The sequence below is a fragment of the Lonchura striata genome, chromosome 2, assembly GCF_046129695.1.
Source record: "Lonchura striata isolate bLonStr1 chromosome 2, bLonStr1.mat, whole genome shotgun sequence".
Taxonomy (NCBI): Eukaryota; Metazoa; Chordata; class Aves; order Passeriformes; family Estrildidae; genus Lonchura; species Lonchura striata.
In genome coordinates, this window is record NC_134604.1 from 31,775,018 (window position 1) to 31,798,924 (window position 23,907).

Below are 23,907 nucleotides of genomic sequence, written 5' to 3' on the forward strand. Positions count from 1 at the left end.
TGCATCTTTGTGAGATTACACTGAGCCCGAGGGTCTCTGTCATGACTCCCCCCTGTCACAGAGGCTCCTGCACTGTGAGGCAGGATTTGTTTCCCTTGAGCTATCCCTGGGCAAGCCTGGTATCCTACAGAACAGAGCTCTCAGGGTGTGCACTTCACTGCTCCTCTCCTACCATATCCTGGGCTGTTGTGCTCACCCAGCTCTAGACAGACCAAGGAGTGGAGGCTGGGACAAATACCATTGCCAATGAGAATGTTTTATTACAAAGGACAGTAAAACATGAGATGCTGAGCTGAAGGAAACATTTCTTTCTATATAGAGGCAAAACTTGCACAAAAATTGTCTTCCTATGATTAGAATTCTGTCATCTGTAGGTGATTCAGTTCAATTGCTGAAAAAGGTGAGGACCAAAGTAATTTCTTCAGGATTTTCCTTCTGGATAAGGGAAAGACCAAAACAAGTAAAATCTACAGAAGCAGCAGCAGCAGTACATTATTCTCTAAGATTAGGATTTCTTAAGAGGAATCTATAGCCCAGAACATACATTTCAAATGAGAACTTTTACAGAAATCTCCCACTGGAATATGTCATAAGTTTCAAAACAAGATGGATGGTCAGAGTCAACAATTGCACAGTATCTCCCTTGTCAGGAAAAGCACTTTGTCTGCAGTTTCTAATCCACACTGACCCCAATTCTTTTTGAAGTGTGGGCCAGAATGGGTCATTCTGATCTACAGCAAAATGGGATTTGCTTATTCCTCATTATTCTACATGTTTTTCATTGTGTTCCCAGGAAAAAAACCCAAGTTTCTTATCCTCTTTTTGTTCTACAGCTGCTTGCCTGATACTTTCTGAATCATTACCTCTTCTGGCAGACATCTGATTTCAGTTGGAAGTTGGGGAACAGGGAGCGTTGTACTCTGAAAGGGCATATTCATCTGGAAAGAAAAAAGGAAGAAATTTGTATGAGAGTGAGTAATCATTCTGACCCCAGTCTATCTGCATCTGTCATTAACATGCTACAAAACAGAAGACATTTGATCAGTTTTGTGTGGACTCCCAGCTGCCAAGGCACCGAGTTGTAGGGCTGCACAGTCAGAGACCAGTGCAGTCTGACCATGTTTATCAGGACACTTCATTGCTGTCACCATGCAAGATGTGGATCAGGTGGTAGAAAATGCACTTCAGGGTCAATTCTCTGACTGCTGCTGCTGCTGCTGCTGCTAATCTGCTAGGATTCATTTTAAGAAAGGTGGTCAGGCACTTATTTTTCTACTTCTAGTTACTTAAACTCCTCTTTTGTTAAGTGGGACTATCATTCCTACTTAAGCATATAAATTCCACCAAAGAAGATCTTTTTGCCGCAGCCTACAATGACACTATTAAATAAAAATTAGCTAATGCAGTTCAGGGAAGTCAAGAACACTGCTGCCTTTGAGTGACTGATTTTAACCATCATGTCCAAACCATGGCAAGAAAGTGGAACCACATGTTTCTTTGTGTGTGTTTTGTAAGAAAGAAGCTCTCATGTATCACCTTCTTATCTGTTTTATGTTGAAATGAAGCAAGACATGTAAACACAGGAGGGCAGGAACTGTTTATGTTCTGCAAAACCTTTGCATTCTAGTAATGAAAACCAGCAGAGTTGCTAAGTGGGTCTCTCCTTTTCCCTCCTTTGTCACGGTTTTACCGAGGCCTGCTGGGTCCCCTACCTGTTTCATAGTAATCATATATATGCACAGGTGCTGGTTTGATGTCTGACACAGGCAGGCTTTGTTCCACACTGAAGGAGAAGCTGATTTCCTTCTGGGAGACCTGGAAATGGCAAGACAAGAAGCAGCATCAGAACTTTTCATAACGATCCCTGAGGCTAAAGTTGAACAGATTCATTTCTGAGTCAGACTGTGTGACTGTGCTATTCTACAGCTCTCTCCAGCTTGTAAACTTGATTTTAAATCAGACAATTGTTTAAAAGCTGTTGATAAATATGTTTTGTTGCTAAAATTGTGTGCTCTTTTCTTTTATTTTCTCCTTCTCCTATTTCCATTGCCAATTACCCAACCTAATTCCCTGTTAGTGTGGTTTTCAGCATATCAGCATTCATCCTGTAATACAAAATTGCTGTTAGTTTCTTTCCTTGCCTTTTCCCAGCTAAAATCACCTTCAGTACCCCTAAAAATCTTCTCCCTATTTTTCTCCCTTTAATTACTTTGATCTCAATATCTCCATTATCCCCTGTGATGCTGGACTGAGTGAAGTACCTTTACATCTTTAAGGCATGTGTATTGTTAATATGCTTTTAATAAGATTTTTTCTTTTATCTGGGAGCCTGTTTTAAACTTCCAGTTTTATTAAACTGAAAGGAAAACTCCCAAACTTACCTTCTGAAGGTAGAAGAGTATGTGGTTGTTCTTGATGTCTACACGATCCACAACAGAATTCTTGTACCGAAGCTTTAAATAAGGCAAAATACAGCAATGTTAGCACGGGAGACTTGCCAAGGAGACTTACAGATTCCACAGCAAAACGCATTTAAAGCGGCTGCTGTGCTCCTTTTATGCCGCCCCGCCATCTAGTCTCCAAAAAAAGAAATGCAGGTTGAATTATTTTTATAACCTGATGCATGCAGACCAGTCAGAATGGTAAACAGTTCCACCAGCCAGCTTTGGTACTTGTGACTTGCACCATCAACCTAAGAATTCTCTCATTTCAAAGAGAATTTACAATTAATTTCTGCAGCTCAAGCTGACTCGCTTCCTAGTCCATTGTATGTTTTAAATAAAAATTTAAAAACATGTAGAAAAGAACGTGAACAAAATTATTTTAATATCAAAAGATACAAACCTGAAATATTCAATATTTTAAAAACCAGCCATTTTCCCCCAAGTGTATATAAAGAGGAGTAGGATGCCAAACAGAATAGCATCGCAACAGAAAAAAATCTTCCAAAGAAAATTTATTAATTTCATACAGTTCTAGCCAAAAAAATTCAGGCCTGAATGCTGAATGATTATAAATACACAAAGGTATGAGCAGGCTCTACCAAGAATTTAATTCTTCTTTATACCTGTTTGAAAATTACAGCTCATGACTTGAAGGTAACTCAACTATTGTGAACCTAAATTGTATTAGGAACCTAAACGAGATGCTTATCAGTGTTGTCCCTAGAACTGTCATCATGATAAGCAAATTTCTGAATAGTAAAGGAGGAGGATCAATGACTGCCTTTTTTTGGTTGTTTGTTAAACCGTACTGTAGAGGAAGAAATAACCCTTGTCAAATGTCTAATAATGCACAATGCCAATTAAAGCAATTTAACTATGGCAGAAGTGTTTCTCACATAGATTCTTTCAGGCTGTGTGACTACAGACTCATGTACACAGACACTAAGGAGCACAGGGAAAGCCAATAACCTGAGCAGAGCCATGGGAGCAGCCTGACCCTCTCTCCCTTGGGGCTGCCACAGGGCAGTGACCAGCCCATTGTCAGAGTATGAGAGCCACCAGGTAAGTCAGCAGCAGAATATCCCCACATCCCTTGCAGAATGAAGGGGATGCTGCCTACAGACCATGGGGCTGAGTATGAGATGCTGGGACTCAAGAAAGAGTTTTTATGGGTTGTTTAGGGGAAGAACCAGAAGTAACAAAGAGAGGGATAAAATCCAATTGGAAGGAAAAAGGGTGGAAAATGAGATAAATGAGGCCAATTGTATATGAATAGGTTGGTGGTCAGCACACTTGTCTGCCCTGCACCTGGTCACCACAGCCTCTCCTGCCTTCTTATTAATCTCTGTTCCTGGCAATTTTCCAGGGTGAAAGGCTCTCTATACTCCGTATGTACGTGTGTGCAGGGAGTGCAAGTCACTGAAGAGAGGATCAGAGATCACAGGGACAGTGTGCCTGGAGTGCCAGCATCCTGAGACACCAGACTGCAGCCTTGTAGTGACAGGGGAATGTGTGTCAGCATGTGCTCACTGGTGATGAGCTGGAACAGCAGCCAGCTGCTGAATCAGGCATAAACCTGACCCAAATGTTGGAGGCACCAGAGGGTCCAAGACAGCTACCAAAGGGACCAGAGTGTCTGAGCCTATTTCTGGAGAAACCATATAGTCCTGGAGGTGGACATTGGTCTGGAGCAGCTAGTGGAGACTTATTTGCATGTCTCTGTGTGTATGTGACTGACATCGCTGTGAATCAGGGGACCCCAGCTCATCTGCTGCATGTTTAAGAATGCTTATAGAGGTCCTATATAGAGGCCACCTATGCATACATCTGGGTGATGAGGACCTCAGCTCCAGGCACTGAAGTGGGGCTCAGGCCTTGAAGGAGGCACATGTCCAGGTGCCAGAAACACAACAGGTCCACGGGCAGCTGCTGGGCAGACTGAGTGCCTAAGGCCAGCTACCATGAGAAGCCACATTGTGTATTTGCATGTATATATGTGCTTGTGTATATTTATGTATTGATTTATTTATCTTTTCTGCAAACGAGATTTTAATCTGATCAGGCAGAAAAAGGGAACAGAATGAGGCCATTTGTGCTATCTGTGTTTGTGGAAGTGCTGTCTTTCCTCTCTACTGACCTGTGTGGCACATCTATTATGTATATATAGCTATATATGTGTAGTGTGTATGTCTGCTTATTGGGAATATACCCTGAACTTTGCTGTTGGTTGGACCTGGGCATATGAAGTCTTAGCTCTCCTGGGCTACTGGATTTGGCAGCTCCTAACAGATTTGTCTTCAACACATAAACAGCTACAAATCTGAAGCCCAGAGTATGCGAGAGATTGCTATGCCCAGGGATTTTGCAGTATTCCCATGAGCTCAAACATGCTAATCAGAGACTCTGTTTATCAACTTCCTATGTTCATAGGCTTTATCATTCACATTGGTCCCATTTTTTACCTTTTTCAGGGAAGATTCTTCAGGAACAAATCCTGAGAGCATTTTCACATCAATAATAGCCATGTTGGAGACATTGCGGTTTCCTGTGTAACTAAAAAGAGAAAAGTTCTGTTAGTCTGGTTTGCAAATACAAAGGAGACCAGTGAATGCCATTTTAAGCTTCCAGTAATCCCATTTTACTTCCTACAGATGCAGAGCAGCAGTTAACTGCCTCTACTTATATCCTTTCTTGGATGCTTTACCAAACTGTGAATGCAAGAGGGTAGGTCAGTAAAAGGAAGTTACCTGGCAGAGAGGACAAGGTCAAACTTTGGTGGATAGTTGTCTGTGCAAGAGACATTTGCTGTCTTTACAGACAGAGAGAATCCTGCAGCTTTTTTTGGCAAATGGATGTTGTATCTCAGGGTAGTCTGAAAGACATAAAAAGTGTGGGATGGTCACAGATGTAAAGGAAAGCATGACATATGAGACGAATAAAGCATGGAGAGCTCCCTTGCTTAGTTCCCAGAGAGTGGTGCTGAGTTCCCAGCTTGCTTACCTGCAGATAGACACAGCCAGTGCCATTCACCTCCACTCTGTAATTCCCTGGAATAGTGGGTAGGGACGCCTGCTGCAGTAAGAAGCGGTTCTTGTCGTTCACCTGGAAAATCTCACTGGGGGTCTTCATAAAGTGGACTTGGACCGTATTAACATTTTGTTTGGAGAAGGTGAGATATCCGTACTGGGCTAAAGCTTGGAGAGCAACCACAGTGTCCTGAAAAGAATAATGTGATCCCCGGTTAGATTCCCAGGTGAAAGACGGTGTGTGAGGTTAGCATAGCTCCTGTTTCCCTGATGCCTTGTCAGTACTCATGAATGCAGGGGGGCTTTGCAAAGAGCCATAGAGGCATGACAAAAGCTCTCGTAGAACTTGTCCTGGTGGACAGAAAGCTGTCCCTGAGCCATCAGTGTGCTCTGGTGACCAGTAAATTCACCTGTTCAGCCTTGAGAAGAGACAACTGAGAGAGGACCTCACAAATATCTGAAGGGAGGGTGTCCAGAGGATGGAGCCAGGCTTTTATTGGTGGTGCTAAGCGATAGAAGAAGAGGCAATGGGCAGAAACTGATGAACAGGAAATTCCATCTGAACATGAGGAAGAAATTCTTCACTGTGCAGTTGACAGAGCACTGGGACAGACTGCCCAGAGAGGTTGTGGATTCTCCCTCACTGGAGATGTTCAAGAGCTGTCTGGACACAATCCTGTGCCATCTGCTCTGGGATGACCCTGCTCGAGCAGGGAGGTTGGACCAAATGACCCCTTGTGATCCTTTCCAGCCTGACCCATTCTGGATTCTGTGATTCTAGAGCAACAGATTTTAATTATTGCAGAAGACCTGGGATAATGTTGTGTGAGCAGTGACTGCTGCCCGTGGCTAACTTGGAATTCAGGTAAATTCTCATTGCTTAAAACGAAATTATGTGTAAAGCTATGCAGATCATGGTGTGCCTTTGACAAGGCAACCCATGAAAGCAGCAGTTATCCAGCATTACTCAAATCCATATGCAGTCAGAAAGATTTGTCATTTTTCAACATTCAGCTTGCAGACTGTACTGCTCCAAGACACTTTCTTTTTACCACACCCAGTTGTTACCTGGCTGGAAGAAAAGCCACCATATGGGTTCTGTTGTTTGATAAGCCAGTACACAATGCGGGAAATATAAGATAAATCTTCTGGAGTGAGTTTGGTTCTGTTGAGCAGCGCCAGGAGCACATAGCTGGTCATTTCAATCTCAGCAGAAGGGGCACGGGAATAGAAGTCAGAGAAACGTTCTGCTGGTGGCTTTTTTTCTCTCTGCCAGTGAACAGATCCACCTGGAAACAGAGAATGGGGTGTAAAAAGCATGGAAAAAACAAACTCAGTGGCATAGCAGGCATGAAAGGCAAGGGAAGGGAGAGCATTCCTGACAAAACTGTGCATCAGAACAGCTGACACGATCCAACAGGCTGTTCCATCAGCTGCACTGCCTCTGCCATGGCCATGCTGCACTTACCAGACCTGACAGCTGTTCCATCCAGCTGCTGAAGGAAGAACTGGCGTCTTTCCTCTCTGCCAGCTAAGCCATAGATGTAGGCAAGGAGGGCCTGGTTATACAGGTTGTGGACCCCACTGTAAAATGCAGTCTCCAAACAGTTCAGGCCACTCCGAACAACAGGATGCTGGTAATGCAAAACACAGTGGGGTGTCAGGTACCTGGATTTGTGTCGCCACATAATACTTTCTACACAATTCCATCATGCTTAAGCTGCAATTTCTGACTCTTCATGCTAGAAATATCCATGATCCATGGCATGTTTAAAGGCCTCCAAAGTGTACCCTGTAAAAAAGATGCCCATCCAGTCATGCTGCCCCCTTTCTGCATTTATTTAGAGGCAGCATGGCCAAAATAAGAGAGCACTGTTTCTTTTCTTGGCTTATGAGATGAACCTTTGTCCATGGTTGCTTTAGCAGGTGTGGACTACTTTTACAGAACTACGTAAAGTGCATTGAGACCTCATGATTAAGCAGCTCTCTCAAATGGATACTGCTCGTTTGCTAGATATAGCTACCAAGGTAACTCTTCAGACCTTTCAGCCTTATTGGCTATCTCTGTGAACTCTATCTCAGACATCACCAGCATGCTACTAACCATGTTGTGTCTCTGCAACTTCACTTAAACACGTGACACTGGGTTTTGGAGCTGCTTATAAAGATTTTGGAAAATAAATTCATGTTGCTACAGAACTGTTTGATTCTGCACAATGTTTTCATCCTGTTGGTCTTGTGTGCCTTGATGATAGCCCATACCCCATTAATGAGGGATGTTAAAAAAATCAGCACATCTAGAACATGTTTGTCAGATTTGGAACAATTATCCTCTTCCCTATTATATAAAGAAAAAAGTCAGCATAAAAACAAGGTCACAAGGATACACAGGAAATGTATTACAGAGAACAGAACCTGGGTTTCATTTCCCAATGCCTAGTAAGTACTACAACCAGCAGCTCACAGTTTCCTTCCATTATTAAGATTAACATAGGGAAATGTTCCAAAGTGAGTTTGTAGACTTGTAGAAGATTTGGATAGCTTGAACTTTGGACTGGGCAAATTCAGAAAAAATTTCCAAGTGGACTTTGGGTGGAGTGGGCAAATTCAGTCTGGATTTTGCACCTACTTAGGCTACTATTTTCTAAAACAGCTGGATTCCTCAGGGCTGTTTCAAGTGAGTCCATAGGCACTGGATATGTAACTGAAATACTTGCAGGGGACTGCAGGGTTCAGAAAACGACTGTCAATAATCAACTACTGTCCTACAAACAGTATTTGAGTTTCTCATTGTAAAGGAAAGCTGATGTGAGGACTGTGACTTAAGCAGTTTGACAAATGTCTGACTGGGCTAACAGCCCCAAAAACCTACTGCAGGAGAGTGTCCAGCCTCCAGCAATGATGCCACAACATAGGCTGTGAGGGAGTATTCAGCTTCTTCTCCACCCTGATAAAAAACAAGCAAAGAACTGGTTAGGACAAATGCCCTAAAAATAAACAACATATGAATTAATTCATAGTTCATATACAAGATTTGAGATCAGCAGTAATTTCTGTCTCCCTGTGTGCACATGAACAAGAAAGATCAAGTTCACAAGGATAAAGCCAAAGTAATTGACTGCATTTTCTTGGCTTTCATATGTGTGCAATAAAGCAGACAACAGCTTGTGGCAGAGCACACAATGCAGTGGTGGAAAATAAAACCTGAGATTTAGAAAGTTTTACCTCATGATCAAGAGCACACGTAAGAATAATGTCCTGCTTGTGTAGGAGAGACAAGAGATAACACTACCAGGAAGAGTAGGGGTGTGGTGAAGAGTAAGCTTGTGTCTTATCTAAATAAATCTAGGTGGCAGGACTGGAAGTTTGGGGCTGTACTTATCTCAGTTACCTTCAAAGCATTGTTGAAATGTGATCCAACATTTTCAAAGCAGCCATCTGACTTCTGCTTGCTTGCCAGCCAGATCAAAGTTTGAGACTGGACGTTGTCATCAATGTAGATGTAGCGTTTGGCTTGCTCCAGTGACTTGTACACAAAGGCAGTGAGCCTGCAGATGATCCAGAAACAGAAGGCAGGTATGGTGTGAGCAAGACCAAGGACATTTACCAGTGCATAGGATGTGCATAGAAAATGACATAAAAAGGACTTCATGTTTGAGGTAAAATATGAAAGTGTTTTGTAAGTTTTAAATAAATAATATACATAAAATCCTGATTGACCTCCTATGTCTCCATTACTGTGCTGAAACCATTCTTTTAGAGCAGTGGTGAAATATAGACACAGCTTGGTGATTGATGTTAGCAATTTCTAGTCTTAGTTAATTGAATTATGAAGCAAACCAGGTTGGAAGGGACCTTTGGAAGTCTCCTGTTCAAGGACCTGCTTAAACTAAGGCCAACTTCAGAGCTGTGTCAGGCTGCTCAGTCTTTTGTCCAGTTATGCAAAAGTCACTAGGGATAGAGATATCCATATCCATATCCATATCCATATCCATATCCATATCCATATCCATATCCATGTCCATGTCCATGTCCATGTCCATGTCCATGTCCATATCCATATCCATATCCATATCCATATCCATATCCTCTCTGGGTATTTGTTTCAGTGTTACAGACTTCTTCTGGGGAAGATTTTTACTCTTTCTACTCACTCAGAGTTGTCTCTGTAGCAACTTGAATAAGGACAAACTCCTGTCTTTACTCTGTGCAGCTCTAACAGGAGTCTGACTCTGTATTTCCACAGAAATACAGTGTTTCTCTGTATTTTCCACTCTACAGTGGAAAATACAGAGAAACACTCTGTATTTCTCTGTATACAGAGAAATACCAGAGAATTTCCCAAATACAAATTTCCCCATCTAGGAAATGTCCCCATCTAGGCAGCAGAAAAGTTTATCCAGGTCTCCCATTAGTTTCTTCTTCTACAGGCTAAGCAAATGCAGATCCTTCTGTTTCCTGTTGAACATTATGTACTCAAGCTGCCAACCATCATACTGTCCTTTTGTTGCCCACCTTCCCGCTATTAATTTCTTGTTTACTAGGAGATTCAGATTAATTGAACTATATTGATTTAGTCTATTAAAAATAAGAATTACTGAATACTTGCATCATTTTCCAAAGCCTAAATATCCTGTGCTAGGGAAATGGAAAGTGTCATCACTTACCATACACTCCCTTCCTCATCTCGTGACCCAAAGGAGCTGTAGGATCCATCCCGATGTTTGTATGATAGCTGTCTCTGGTAGCCTGAAAACACAATGAAGAAGATACATTTTCTAATCCCAGAAAATGATTTGTTCTGCTATTTGGTTCAACTGAAGCAGTAAGACTTTTGGATTTAGTATCAGGTAATGTATGTCTGGCAAATAATGCCAACTACTATGAATTCCAGCTGCTTTTGCTCCTGGACATGCTGCTTTTGGGGTGCTCCCATTGCCTGCTCCTGTGCAATTACTGTGGTACTGGAATTCAGAGATCAGTGCTCACCAAGTAGAGTGGAAGAGTTCAAGGCAAACAATCATAATACTGGATCACAGAATCACAGTTTATTCTGAATTGGAAGGGACCAACAATGGCCATTAAGTTCACCTCTTAACCACGCAAAGAACCCCAAAAATCACACCATCTTCCTGATAGCATTGTCCAAATGCTTCTTAAACTCTGTCAGGCTTGGTCCTGTGACCATTTCCCTGGGAAAGAAAATGAAAGAATCTGAAAACCTCTTACCTCTGGATAAATAACCAGTACCCCTGACTTTAATCTCTTCAGTCAGCTGCCCAGTCTTATTCAGATAATCCAGGGCATAGATGTTGGGTGTAAACAAGGCCATGTTCTGTTCTCCGCAGCCATAAGGCATATGGAGAAGGTTATCCATGTTCCGCAGGGCTGTGCCCAGAATGTCTCCTGAAGAGTGAAAAATTTAAGAAATCAGCCCAGTTCAGACATGTTTTTATTACATAGCATTATACATTACTCTATACTTTCTTATTATGAACCCAAGGGCAATGACTAACACACAGCAATCATAGTAACCAAAGACAAATCATAGAAGAAAAGTGCTGAACTGTCGCCATTTTTCATTTCTTATCTGGATGATGGACCTGGGAGAAACACAGAATTTGAGAGACAAAAATAAGCACCAATACTGGCTGGCAGGGCTTCTGAGGAACGGCTATGAAACCTTGGAAGAGTTAGATTTCCCTGCCCTTTACAACCTGCTTCCTGTTTTTGCACATACATGTGAAAATGTTGTTTGGGGTACGATGATGATGGGCTGCAGAGGCTGTAATTGCACAGCATCAGCACACCTCACACAGACACGGGCACCCAAACCAACTGTGTTCAGAAGACAATCTGACCTCAGAGCCTCAAAAAATTTTCACTGAAGAGAACCCTCAAGTCTTAATAATGACTTTCAGATTAGTAGAGTCAATTGGGACCTGAAACTTTTATTCTATGGGAACTTATTGACTTACAAATGTTTTTCATTATGCAAAGTGATAAATTTGAAATTATGTAGTCAGCGAAGTTCTGAAGATTTCTTTCCAAGAAATTAAGATAATTTTTTCAAAGAAGTCTGCCTTATGCTACTTTTCACCTGAATCAGCTGTTTTACTACACTGTACTGGATATGCTAATGCAGTCTAATCTGAAATGCAATATAAATGGAAATTATTGGACCATTTTGTCCTCTTTTGATATGAGGGAATTTTGAGCAAATTTTGCCTCCCACTGCCATTTTGCAAAGTAAAAAACTTATAGGAATAATTATTTCTTCAATGAAGGAACAATTATTTTTTCAATTAAGGAACAATTATTTCTTCAACTTTACATAAGGTTTGTGAGTGAATACATGATGGCACTTGGTGCAGCACAAGAGATACACCATTTTGTATTTAGTCTAAGCATTAAACTTACCAATGACAGAAAAATAAGCTCTGGCTGATCCCTGCACGACGTTTCTTGGCAAGCTGAGAGACACTTGTTCAGAAATTTTTTTGCCTGATGAGAAAATGTGAAAAGAAGAATTGTTAGAATTATGGGGTTTTTTACAGAAATCTTGACTGTTATAGTCTTCAGTCTGGAAAATGCCACTTGGGCTTATTGCCCAATGAGCCAAAGGTATATAGAAATCGTGAATTTCAGACTAGCACTCTGACCCTGTGTCCTAGTCACTCTAGGACACCCTGAATATCTTATTCCTCCCCTGGAAGGGTCTCTGGCTTTGTAGGACAAGATCTACAAGACAGTGAAGCAGTTCCACTTAACTCCCTGGAATGAATGAATGAATGAATGAATGAATGAATGAATGAATGAGCAAACTTGCCTTACCTTTTGCACAGACGAGGGAGCTCTGAGTCAACTCCTTTTTAATACCTTCAGGCTGTTTGATTGCAGTGAAGTGGTCAGGAAGAGAAAGAAAAGTGCAGAACATCACTATGAAGCCATGACATTTAGCAGTGTAAGACAGCATGTGAATATGGCTATCCAGAGCATGCACTCTTGTACTCTGTCTTACCCTAGTTTCACTAGAATATCCCTTGGTCCATGGCTCCCTCTCTTGCCCAAGATCCTTTCCAGAGCACCTTCTTACTCAAAAAGCAGTTAAAAAAATAGGTATTTCTAGCCTCTGAGAGGGACTCTGTCCAATTATTCCTATGTAGCTGTTGCTTTATGGTGCTCAAGATAAACCCATTTCTTTTTAAATCTTCCCTCAACCCTCTTTCCTATTATTCAAGTCATGTGCTAAAGGTGCTTAAAAGTAAGGTATGGAACCTTCTGGCACCATGGGCTGCCAGGACATGCATTTGTGGTCCCAAGAAGGAGCCGGGGGAGGAGGACAGTGAATACTGTAACCACCACGATTTCACTCTTATTTTGATATGGAGAAGCCTCCTGTACACAGGAGTACTCCCTCCTCACTGCACTGCACTCCCTCCCTCCCTCCCTCCCTCCCTCCCTATAGCTTCTAACCCTCAGCCACCCTCAGCCACAGGAGTTCCAGTTTCCACCAGGCAGAAAGCACCTGCAGATTTCCAACCATACCTCAACAAGTAGGGTTTGAAATAAGGTGTCCCTGTAAATGGTCTCATCTTCTGGAGATGTGCTGTTTCCAATACTTCCGGTGTTCAGTTTGGCCCCAGCAGTAATCTCAAATTTCACCTCACCTGGAAAGACACCCACCAGCGAAGAAAATGAGGTTATCTTCAATGTCTACAACTACCCCTGGTTTTGACTGCCTCTTCTAGGCTGATGAACTGCTGAGAAATGTATTTTCTTTAAAGATAGCTCAGTGAAACCAAATTTCATCGCAATTCCGTATCTGTTCATTAGTGGAAAGGAGTGTTTGCCTGGGGCCCTGTTATAAGAAATGAAAGAGCGGTCATCCTGGCCAAAAACCAGACATTAACTACCAATTTCCACCTCTTCTTAGCCTTGTACTGAGTTTTCTCTGGCCTAAGGCAGTGTTGCAATAGTTTAATTATAGCTCTTCTGCCTTTATTCATATTTCAACTTTTGCAGCACTTACACATGCAAGTAATTAGCAACTGCTTTAAAAAAAAAGACAATGTGGACTTGAAGGCAGTGTGGATTAACACAGCTACAAAAATGGGAAGGGGTAATGTCCTTATTGCCCATTGAGAATCTAGTTCAAAATTATTGGCAATTTTATTAGCAATTAATAGAGCTGTCCAGAAATGCCTGCTTGTGGATTATTGATGCTGCCCTAAAGGGTGGGAATAGAAAAATCAAACAGGGACATATCAAGGCAATAGAAAGACAAGCTTACCAAGTTTTTGGGGGCTAACAGCCCAAATATATGTTTTTCTTTCATTGGCACACACCGTTGCTGTGTTGCCCCCTGATGAAAGGATCTCTGCCTCATAGTCACTTGACTCTGCCAGTATGGTACTGATCTGGGAGAAAGAAAGAAGGAACAAGATTACAAATGAGAGAGAATGACCTTAAAATCAGGCTGCAGAGCAAAGGAGGCTGCTGCATTAGTATTTATTTTGTTTTGCACAGCACAGTACCCATACCCTCTGACTTGATATACCTGGACACACTCGTTGAGGTAGTTGAAGACATTAGCTATTAAATTAAATCTTTCCCCTCGAGTGACAGAGTATGGCAGGGTGAGGTCCACAAAGAATGGTTGGAATGCTGTCAGGGAAACAGGTGAGGACATGCCAAACCCAGCATCATCCTGTACACAGAAAGCGCTGGCTTTCCATTCTGTGATGCTGTCAGGAATGGTGTAAGAGACATCAACCTCTCCTCTGGAACTGAAGAGAATAAGAAACACAGAATGAGAAATGATCTTCGGAATTTTCCAAGATAAATTATAGAATAGGTTTTCTGCTTGAGTTAGAACTTCTGTTTTCATCTCACTTTCTACAAGATACCTTTCCATATATTTAAAAAAATTGTTATAATGCTTGAAGTAAAGATAAAGGTGCTGGTTAACAACATGTTAAAGCACTCAAATACTCAACTTCTAAATTTAGAAATACCAATTTTTGAAAAACCAAAATGCCCAACTACACAGATTAGAATCAATACATTTAGATTAATGTTCTAGAACAGCATATGAAAGCATAGTTAAGATGGAAATATTATCATTGAGGATGCTGTGATAGACTGAAAGAAAATAAAATAAATGGAGTTTTTTGCTGCTGAATTAAAAATTGGATGAAAAATAACAAGCTCCTTCTCTCTCCTTTAAAAATAATTTTATTTCACTCTTAGCCTCTATTTATTTCTCCCCACCAGAAAGACAGGGCACAGAATATTTGTCTGCAATTGTCATTGATCAAGATGAGAAAAGCATCTACAAAGCAAACATATGTTCCATGGTTCCTTCCCAGAGTCCATTTTAGCTAAATGAATCAACTCAAAAGGAAGAAAGAAGTGAAGATAAACATACTTACTCTGTGTTAACCAGTTCCCAAATCCAGGTCTCGGGGAAGTATTTCCGGACACTGCTGAAACCAGCACTTCCACCACCAATCCTTGACTCATCTAGAAGTGGGGATATAATTATGGGATAGTATCAGAGACATTATGCCAGACACGTCGCACACCACAAACGAACACTAAGTATCCTGTCTGAGCATTCTTGGATTTCCCATCCCCCCAATATAACATTCCAAGCGATATGGGGATATTCAAAGAAACAATTTTTTATCTATACTCTTTTCCCATGGGAAAATACTGGAAATATTACCTATTTTACAAGATATTCCACTTCATTTCATACTGAAAGTTCTTGTCATTCAGTTTAAAAAGTGTGTTCTCTGTTCTCTACAACTTGCTCTCTTTGATTTGCAAATGGGCACCAGCAGCCAGTATCATCATCAAGGCTTATAAATGCTTTACAATGACATAGAATCACAGAATCATTGAAAAAAATCTAGGTTGGGAGCAACTAATGTAGTTCTCTAGTCCAACTTCTTGAAGTAGGACTAACTTCAAAGTCAGATCAGGTTGCTTCTTGTGAGCTCAGTTTTGAAATCCAGCAGTGATAGAGATTCCAAAACCTCCTGGAGATCCCCTTATAATGTACAACAATTCTCATGAGGAAGAACTTATTCCTAATGTTGAATAATGCTTTCCTTTGTGGCAAATTATGACTTCTACTTTTGCTCTTTTGCTGAGCAATCTGACTTGATGGAGAGAGAATCATAACTTTTGCTGATCTATAAAAGCCTTGGAGACTATGTGCTAAGTGTGCCACATGCTGTGTGAACTCTTGACTTTTAAATATTTAACTAAATTATGATTTGATGAAAGATTCTGACCCGAAAATCCCTGAAAAGCCAATATCAATTTATAAAAGAAGCAGCATCACAGTATTCCCTGGGTTTTTTTTTACATGCACCTACACCTGAAACAAAATTGATTCTACTGCAAGGACTTCCAGAAGGAGATTATAGGATGCAAACTGGGACACACAGGCCTATTTCCCAAAACCCCCCACTACACTGGCTGTTATTTTATACAGGCAACAGTTTAAAAGACCAGGTAGACTGAGACTGGAGATAGAGAATGAACCTTTGTGGGAACCCCAGGCTTGCTCTGGGGTTCCATGTGGTGGTAAATTTTTTTTTAACTTGTGCTTCTAAAGAAAAATTGCATAGGCTTTTGCTGTTTGGTTTTAAGGTAGTTTATTGTAAGTTATCTAAAAGATTGTCTTTTTGGGCTGTGGCTGCTTGGTCAGCGGCCCGAGCAGAAGCACACAAACACCTTGACATCTTCTCTGTTGTTTTTTTTCTCCCCTCGCCTAGGGCTGCTGTTATCTTTTATATGATATATTATGTATTATATGTTTATAGTTTTCTCCCAATACCTACTATCTATATTATAAAGTGCTTTTTTACTCTAAACTAATTTGTGAGTGCTAACATTATTAAGAACATGGAGGTAAGGAAGAAGGAGGAAGAATAGGATTAGCCTACTTTCTTCTATCTTAGAACTTCTGACCTCTATGTATAAAGTAAAAACCTTCTTGTATTGTATAAGTGCTAAAACTCCCTTGTACAATACTAAAAAAAATTCCCCTCTCTTTTGTAACTACTTTTACTATATTATTTAACTCTTTGTGACTGCTTGTTCTACTTCTAAAGTTGGTAACTCATTTTATGGCTTAAACTCAAAATTACAGCTGTTTTTAGCTGCCTGTTAGGGTTTAAAATGCTTCTGACTAAGGCCTGGAACCTTTAAAAATGTCTGAGAGACATTTTGAGTTCTAACAATCCTTCTTTTACCTGTGGCCTTGAGATTGGCATCATAATGGTGAAGAAGGAAATTTTCCGTATCTGATCTCTCTTCATTGCACAGAACTGGTTTCCGTAGCACAGAGTTGGTGAACACTTTCAGACCCATATCCTAAATGGGAAAGAATTATCAAATCACTCAGGGTATTCACTAGCTGCCAGTGCATATCACTAATCATCATTCCTCATTTCTCCCTTCTCTCATTCCAATTCATCCCGCTTTTTCAGCCTTGAACATTTCCGCTCTACCTCACCAGCCTCTGTGTATTTTTTATGGAGCAGTGACACCTCGTGTTCTGCAAAGAGCAGCAATGATGAGTCTGATGTTGGCCTTATGTCTTAGGATACAGGGCCAGTGGAGTTCAGTGTATAGGAACCAAGTGGCCTGCATCACAAACATAGATCTTTACAAGAAATGCCTGGAGTCATGAGACAAGGCCATGGTCCTGCTTAGGAAATGTCTACTGAACCATGGGCAGTTAGCCAGGGGTTTTCAGGGCTCCTGAGTAAGGGATGAAGAAAAAAAATGCATAAATAGGATGATCAGAGGCTTTAGGCAGTTTTAGGCATCAGCTGCCTTTTCTCAGCAGTACAAACCACCACATGAGAAAGTTCAATGCTTATGTTGATGAATTCTTCTGGAATCTCTCCCACTTAAAGAGCCTCCCACACATACCCTGAAAATCCCGTAGACATCTCCATCACGACTGACATTCACCGGTTCGAAGTACAAGCCATCAGAAAAGATGGTTTTGGACGGGGTACACGCCTGTGGCCTGTCATCTTCCAGGCTGAGCCCGTTGTAGTAATAGCCATATAAATCACCTCTACCAAGCTGGTAGTACACCTGGAGGTGAGAGTGAGTAGTTTAAGCACAAGGAAGGTCTCAGACAGGTGCAAAGTCACAGATACTCAAAGCATACGGTGGTCCCTGAGCAATCCTGTCGACTTCGGTGGGTTTAATTAGTGGTGCCTACCTAGAGATGAATAAGCAATTTGGACTGAGCTGCACCATCCTCCTTCTAAGCCACAATGGTTTTGTGGAGTGAACTTGAGCAGAAAGCATGGAGATACACTCTTGAATTAAACAAAGAGCAGATTAGTGTTACAAGACACTATCTGTCATCTACAGCTTTTGTTCTGGGCCCAAGGCCTATCTGAGCTGTAAAAATGCAAGTTTGACATAATCACTCCACAGTGAGGAAATGTGCTGTCAAGGATTTACATAAGGCATATTTTTGGGATACATGTTACACTACCATGATTCCCAAAAGCAGTGCCATGCTATCAATATCTGTCTTTGAAGCATACAATTGCCTTAGACCTTCCTTTACTCACAGATGTCTGTTTCCAAAGAAAAACTAAAAATACAGTCAGCAGCTGAGACATCACAGGTGGGAACTGGGTTGTTCCTAGCTCAAAAGAACACAGGACTGGAGATGGGACTTACACTCTCAGCAGTTAATTCTTGCCCGGAGTGAAGAAGGACGCTCTGAATTGCTCGCAGGGCACAGTAGGAGTTGGCAGCAGCTTCCAGGTGGAGCCCAACTTCAGAGCCCGGGCGACCCTGCTTCTCAGAGAACTTGAGCTGGACCTGGAAATCAGCGAATCCAAGACAACCCCACGGAAATTAGGTGAATCGGATTGGCACAGAGATCTAAATCTCCCCTTCAACCCCTGAATCCCCTCCGCTCTCTGTAGGACAAAGCTCTCCGCTAGATGGCCCTTCTGGATCAGTTTGTAAAAATCCACATAACCCCCTAGGCACCCTTCTCTCTCCACCGTGGGGACAGTTTTGTCTGAGCCTGAACCTTCCGCGCCAATTCCAGGGACGGCTTCTCATGATCCCAGACATTCCTGCGCCTTTTCCATTCCTAAATGCCATCCCCAGTGCAGGGCTCTTGATGAGATCATTTCCAGACCATTTTTCAGCAAACCCTGACAATGCCCCTTAATAAGAAAGCAAAGGTTTCCACCTTGTTTTTGAAGCATATGTCACCGTGTATGCTGGAGCTGTCAGCCACTATCTCTCCCTCAGGATGCACCGTGTAGAGCAGCAGTTTGGCGTTGGGGCCAAGCTTCTCAGTGACAGTCAGTGTGATGGGGAATGTACCTCTGGAATCTGTGGAAGGAGCATGGATCAGGAAAGGACAAGCCAGCAAAAGAGCTTACACAAACCTCAGCTTTGGTGGAAGGAACACATATTTATTGATACCCTATAAGAACCTTTAACACCCAGGGAATTGGACATTGGAAGACTCATCTCTCAGAGGCAGAGGGACAGCTCCCATCAGGAAGATAACAGATACAAACTGGAGGATATTGAGACCAGGGTGCTTTGCAAAGAGAGGTCTATGTTGGGAAGAAGATAAACATGGAAATCTGTGCACAATTGCTATGAGGAGAACATTACTCTACCTTTGGGTCTCAAAACTAGAACCTCCTACACCAGATGAAATAAAGCAATATTCTGAGTTAAAGGAGAGTTCTCTTAACATTAAGAAAGAAGAAATTCTTCTCTACATGGATAAAAACTACAAGTACATGGACAGGGAATTAAGCTTAAGACCAAAAATTAAACAAGTCTTATATAGGGAGAGAGGCTTAATTAAGTCACCTCTTTAAGTGGACAAATAGACCAGATTCTGCAAGAAAATGGTCTTCTAACAATGAAAGAATGAAGGTTAGGATCACTGTCATTTGTGGGTATTTGGAGACTTCTGAAAAGGCAATGAATTTCAAGCGTTGCCTGCAAAATATCCCTTTCAAATGGGACACCTATTGTTCCAAACTTTAAAATGTTTTATAATTCTAGTTGGTGAAGACTAGGGTGTCACACAGTAACTATGAGACCATAAATACTCCTTGGCATTATAAAATAATACAATAAAATAGATGAAGGTTGCATTCCATGTGTTTGATCACAACAAAATATCTTTCTATTAACAAGATAAGATTGATTATGATATGGGGGGTTGTCTAGATGCTGCAGCAAAAGAAGATGATTCTGTGAGCAGTAAGAGGTTATGGGATTTAGGAACCAGTACCTGATTTAGCCACAGTTCTCTGCTTTCATCACTTGCAAAAATTACTATGCTCTCAAGGATGAAGTATGAGAGGTAATATGGTTTGGAACTTACCACCAGAAATGCTGACCTCCTTCTGGCCACTGAGAACAATTTTTCCTTGTGTCATCACCTGAGCATAGAAAAATCTCATGAAAGGGGATCAAAAGTACCTTCTCCCTTCCACCATTAAATCATTGATTTTGAGTTGTGTTCTGAGAAGCCTTGAAGGCCATCAGGTTGAGCCGTGATCCATGACCACTGTCTTGTGGCAAGATTTCTGTCTTATATGGTGTTCAAGAGAAGGTGAAAAAAAGGTGTTTTAGAGGTAACATTAGGACTTACTATATAGTAGAAATTTGTGTATGTGAGGTTTCTGTAGCCTTCTCTGTTCAGGACATAGTGAACATTGACTGTTCTCTGCTGGCCACAGCTGAGCTGCTCTGTCACTGGCTCAATTTTCAGAAAGCTGTTGGTCCGTGAGTAGAAACGCCGGACAATGAATGAGTCTTTGGGCTCATTATGAATCCTCCAGAAAAAGTCTGCACATTCATCTGGTGCCTGTTTGACCTATGAAATGGAAAACCATACATGTGGAGTCAACAGTGTGAAAAAAAAGAAAATGCAAGGCAGGTGAGAGGCAAAGGCTTCTTTTCTGTAAAATATTCTGTTGGGAAACTGATTTTGTGAGGCTGTTTAAGCCACAAACAAGAACTGGTATGAAAAATTTGTGTTTCACCAATGAAGAATGACCAGCCTTCTGGACATCTTTAGGCAACCAGATGCCTGTGGCACGTTGCAATAGGGAGGCTATTTCATGTTTTTTTCAAGCTTAGGATAGTTGCATACATTGCTGGGACTTACACTGATTTAGAATGGCATTGTTCTAAATGACACACTTTTTCTCAGCTCTTTCTATCATACCATAATAAATACAAGAATGATAACAGGCATGAGTTTGTGCCAGCAGAAATGCAGGGAAGCAGTCAACAGTAGTAAAAGGTGCTGGCATGCACCAAGGTTAGATGGGGAAGGCAGTGCAGGCTCTGAGGAAGGTCCTCTAATACACAGAATAAAGATAAGGAAGGTGAATGCAGAAAGAGCTTCTAAAGGTGAGGGAAAAGCAAAGTGGGACTGAAGATCACTACAACCCAAAACAACAGCTGGAGTGCAGTGTGCCTCTTCTCAGGCACTGGTGTTTTCTTATACAAGTTTCACAGAGTTTGCAGGTATTCCTTCTAAACCATCTCTCCTATGAAGTATTTATCCCTGAATTAGATTGTAGCCTGTGTTTACTTACTGTCAGCTTCAAACTGGGATCGAAGAAGTTGGATGTGTCAATAGAAAAAGCAGCAACACCATTTTTGTCTGTGGTATAGTTGGCCAGATAATCTCCGTTGAGCTCCAGCAGGACAGTGCTGCTGGCAACAGGTTCACCATCCATGTTTGTCACAGTGATCTGAACACAATGAATACCCAAGGGATTCAGAAACAAAATAAAGAACAACAAAAGAAAAGCTCTTTGCACTAGAGGACGGTCACCTAAACACTCAGGACAGCTGCAGGGAGTAGAAATCAAGAGTGAAATGTATTGAAGAGGCACATGCTCCCCAGTATTTTCAGGGAGCAGAAGTTCTACGGCAGGAAAATTCCCATCAGTGGGAAATTCCCATCAGTGAAAAATAAGCTATGTGTCACAAAGGGAGGAGAAATATTTATTGAAGACCATTGATTAACACACCTAAACAACCAGATGACTTCATGGCCACAAGCAGCCTGTGGAGCTCAGCAGAACCTTTTAACTCCTACATGTCTGTGCACACCCACAGTCTCCAATTGCCCGTCAGGATGATGTACAGGTCATCATCCTTTTTGTGCCTGGTTTATCCTGCATGTGTAGGTTGCTAAGAAGTAGGAACATGCTCCAACATCTACACTGCTGTAAGTAAAAATCCCTGGGATTGTGTGATGCAACACAGGGTGAATTCTACCTTTAGTTTACACATAACCATTTCTGAAGAATTTTCTTGAAGACTCCTCTTCCCCACTCATATGACCTTCTACTTACTTTTTAGGCATCCTCTGACTATAGCAGAAAAGAGACCCTGACACACTGGGTGTGATACAATCCTCTTTTTTCTCTAGGAGTATCAAGAGAACTATACAGTCAATGTTATGCAGTGTTATTTTGGGAAGCTGACAGGACATTCAGGTGACAGCCATAAATGGGGCAACATGGAGATAATCGTGCTGGACCTCAGGGAGTTTGGGTCTACATATATTCTCCCCTGTACCTACCTCACCATGGTAAGGAATTCCCCTCTTGTAATAGGAATCTATATTCCTGAACTGCACTTGGTCATTTCCTTGGTTGACTGAAACATAGTCATAGGTCTTCATCTGGATACCTGTGAGACACAGCCAGTACAAAGGAGGAGAAACAGAAATCAGACATGGGCAGAAAGCTGTTCCTTTTGATAAATTGTATGGAGTAGTGATGCTCTGGAGGGAGAGCTATGCAAAGAAAACCATAATTGCTGCCTGTTTGCCACACAGATGGTGATGCAGGGGATTCCTCTGAGGAATATCCATGCATTAGCTTTAATCAGTTCCTCCCAACATCCACTTGGTGTTACCTGTCCCATTTTCAGTGACGATGCTTTCTATGTTGAGGCTGGCATACATCCTGGCATAGCTGCGGTAAAGCTGGAATTTTTTGATGGAGATGACAGAGTTGAGGCAGCCATCCTTTCCCAGCTGAAATAGCAGAACAAAGGGGAAAACCCATTTTTCTCAAGGTTTTCAAAATTGCTCCTCATTATGTATTAGTGCATCTCTGAAGAGCTCCCTGCCTACCTGACATTTCTTGCTCCCCAGCTCCCATCCCAGGTGACTGTTTCAATATTATTTACTCTAGCACCTGGAAACTTTTCTCCTTATCCCCTCTAGTCTTTTCTATGCTCATGCTCCTTCTTAAACCCATCTTGCATGATGCTTTTTCTCTGTGGCCACAGCACACTGAGTCTGAGCTAGTGGACAAATTACTCATTCATTTAATATTATGTCCTGAAAGACTCCCAGCAGAGTTCTGCTGATTAGATTTGGTACAAACACTGCCCCAGTGTTTCAGAAATTATTACAAGTTTACAGTTTCATAAGCTTCCCTCCTTCCTACTGATTCTTTCTGAGGGAAAATCAGTCTTTTAGTGAAGTCTTTCAGCATTGCCTGTGGATAGTGAAAAAAACCACACCAAGGAGATTGTCTCTTTGGTTAATTAATTTCCCTTGGAAATTAATGAGGCCACTGAATACTGTGCTACATGTTGGGTAGTAAAGCTGACAGGGAAGACAGAACTTGTTATGTATCATACCAGTCCAGTGACAGCTTCACAGGTTTTTTCCCGGTTTTGTACACACAGTGGACTATAAAAGCGCTGTTGACACACATTAATTTGGGCGTTCCCTTGCACTGGCTGGCCATAAGTGTACCTAGGAGAGGAAGAAACATGACAATTCAATCATGTGGATTTAACACAAGACCTGCAAAAGTTGCAGAGCAATGCAGACTCTAAATCCTCTGCAGTATCCACAGCACAGACAGAAGAGCAGTTGGGAATTACTATCAGTCAGCCCTAGTAGAATTCCCTTCTGCTATTTTTTGGCTCTTTCTGCCATTTTGTAAAAAAACTCTGCTTCACCAGAGTTTTGGTGCAATCATTCTTTAAGGTCTGAAGCTGGAAAGCAGTGCTGGACTCAGGATATAATTCCCTGCAGCTTTTTCTCATTGGTACCTTACACAAGGCAGAACATATTGACCCTATTCACCCTTTTAGCTCCTGGCACTCCACACCTTGGCAGCACCACAGCCAGTAATTTTAATGATAGACGCTCATTTGCTGAGATAATAAAACACAACAGCTAGCAAGTAGGAAGTGCTTCATTTAGATATGCACAAACTCTCCTGGTTTTAATTCTGTTATGTAGCAGGAGAAGAGCTATCCTATTTTATATCATGAAAGTCATAGCTAAAGGAATTGCTCTAAGCCACATTCTGAGCCAGCAGCAGGACCTCTGCTCCCCAGCAGAGCCCACC

At 41.6% G+C, this 23,907-nt stretch overlaps 1 protein-coding gene across 1 annotated transcript in view; it reads right to left on the bottom strand.

The window, feature by feature from the left end:
- Nucleotides 1-240: 240 nt before the first annotated feature.
- LOC110472329 (ovostatin) overlaps nucleotides 241-23,907 on the bottom strand; it is a 29,338-nt gene continuing 5,671 nt past the window's right edge. Inside the window, exons 8-36 of the mRNA XM_077781288.1 lie at nucleotides 23,186-23,303; nucleotides 22,451-22,571; nucleotides 22,113-22,222; nucleotides 21,115-21,273; nucleotides 20,160-20,384; nucleotides 19,890-19,947; nucleotides 18,726-18,871; nucleotides 18,200-18,343; nucleotides 17,426-17,596; nucleotides 16,741-16,861; nucleotides 14,905-14,995; nucleotides 14,031-14,259; nucleotides 13,764-13,890; nucleotides 13,019-13,140; nucleotides 12,305-12,356; nucleotides 11,891-11,974; nucleotides 10,700-10,876; nucleotides 10,138-10,219; nucleotides 8,862-9,018; nucleotides 8,343-8,417; nucleotides 6,939-7,104; nucleotides 6,539-6,759; nucleotides 5,445-5,660; nucleotides 5,192-5,316; nucleotides 4,907-4,997; nucleotides 2,382-2,453; nucleotides 1,713-1,815; nucleotides 864-938; nucleotides 241-435 (exon numbers count right to left, since the gene is read on the bottom strand). Of these exons, the coding sequence (XP_077637414.1) occupies nucleotides 886-938; nucleotides 1,713-1,815; nucleotides 2,382-2,453; nucleotides 4,907-4,997; nucleotides 5,192-5,316; nucleotides 5,445-5,660; nucleotides 6,539-6,759; nucleotides 6,939-7,104; nucleotides 8,343-8,417; nucleotides 8,862-9,018; nucleotides 10,138-10,219; nucleotides 10,700-10,876; nucleotides 11,891-11,974; nucleotides 12,305-12,356; nucleotides 13,019-13,140; nucleotides 13,764-13,890; nucleotides 14,031-14,259; nucleotides 14,905-14,995; nucleotides 16,741-16,861; nucleotides 17,426-17,596; nucleotides 18,200-18,343; nucleotides 18,726-18,871; nucleotides 19,890-19,947; nucleotides 20,160-20,384; nucleotides 21,115-21,273; nucleotides 22,113-22,222; nucleotides 22,451-22,571; nucleotides 23,186-23,303 (3,616 nt within the window). The 3' untranslated portion in view covers nucleotides 241-435; nucleotides 864-885. The remainder of the gene's footprint in view (nucleotides 436-863; nucleotides 939-1,712; nucleotides 1,816-2,381; nucleotides 2,454-4,906; nucleotides 4,998-5,191; nucleotides 5,317-5,444; nucleotides 5,661-6,538; nucleotides 6,760-6,938; nucleotides 7,105-8,342; nucleotides 8,418-8,861; nucleotides 9,019-10,137; nucleotides 10,220-10,699; nucleotides 10,877-11,890; nucleotides 11,975-12,304; nucleotides 12,357-13,018; nucleotides 13,141-13,763; nucleotides 13,891-14,030; nucleotides 14,260-14,904; nucleotides 14,996-16,740; nucleotides 16,862-17,425; nucleotides 17,597-18,199; nucleotides 18,344-18,725; nucleotides 18,872-19,889; nucleotides 19,948-20,159; nucleotides 20,385-21,114; nucleotides 21,274-22,112; nucleotides 22,223-22,450; nucleotides 22,572-23,185; nucleotides 23,304-23,907) is intronic.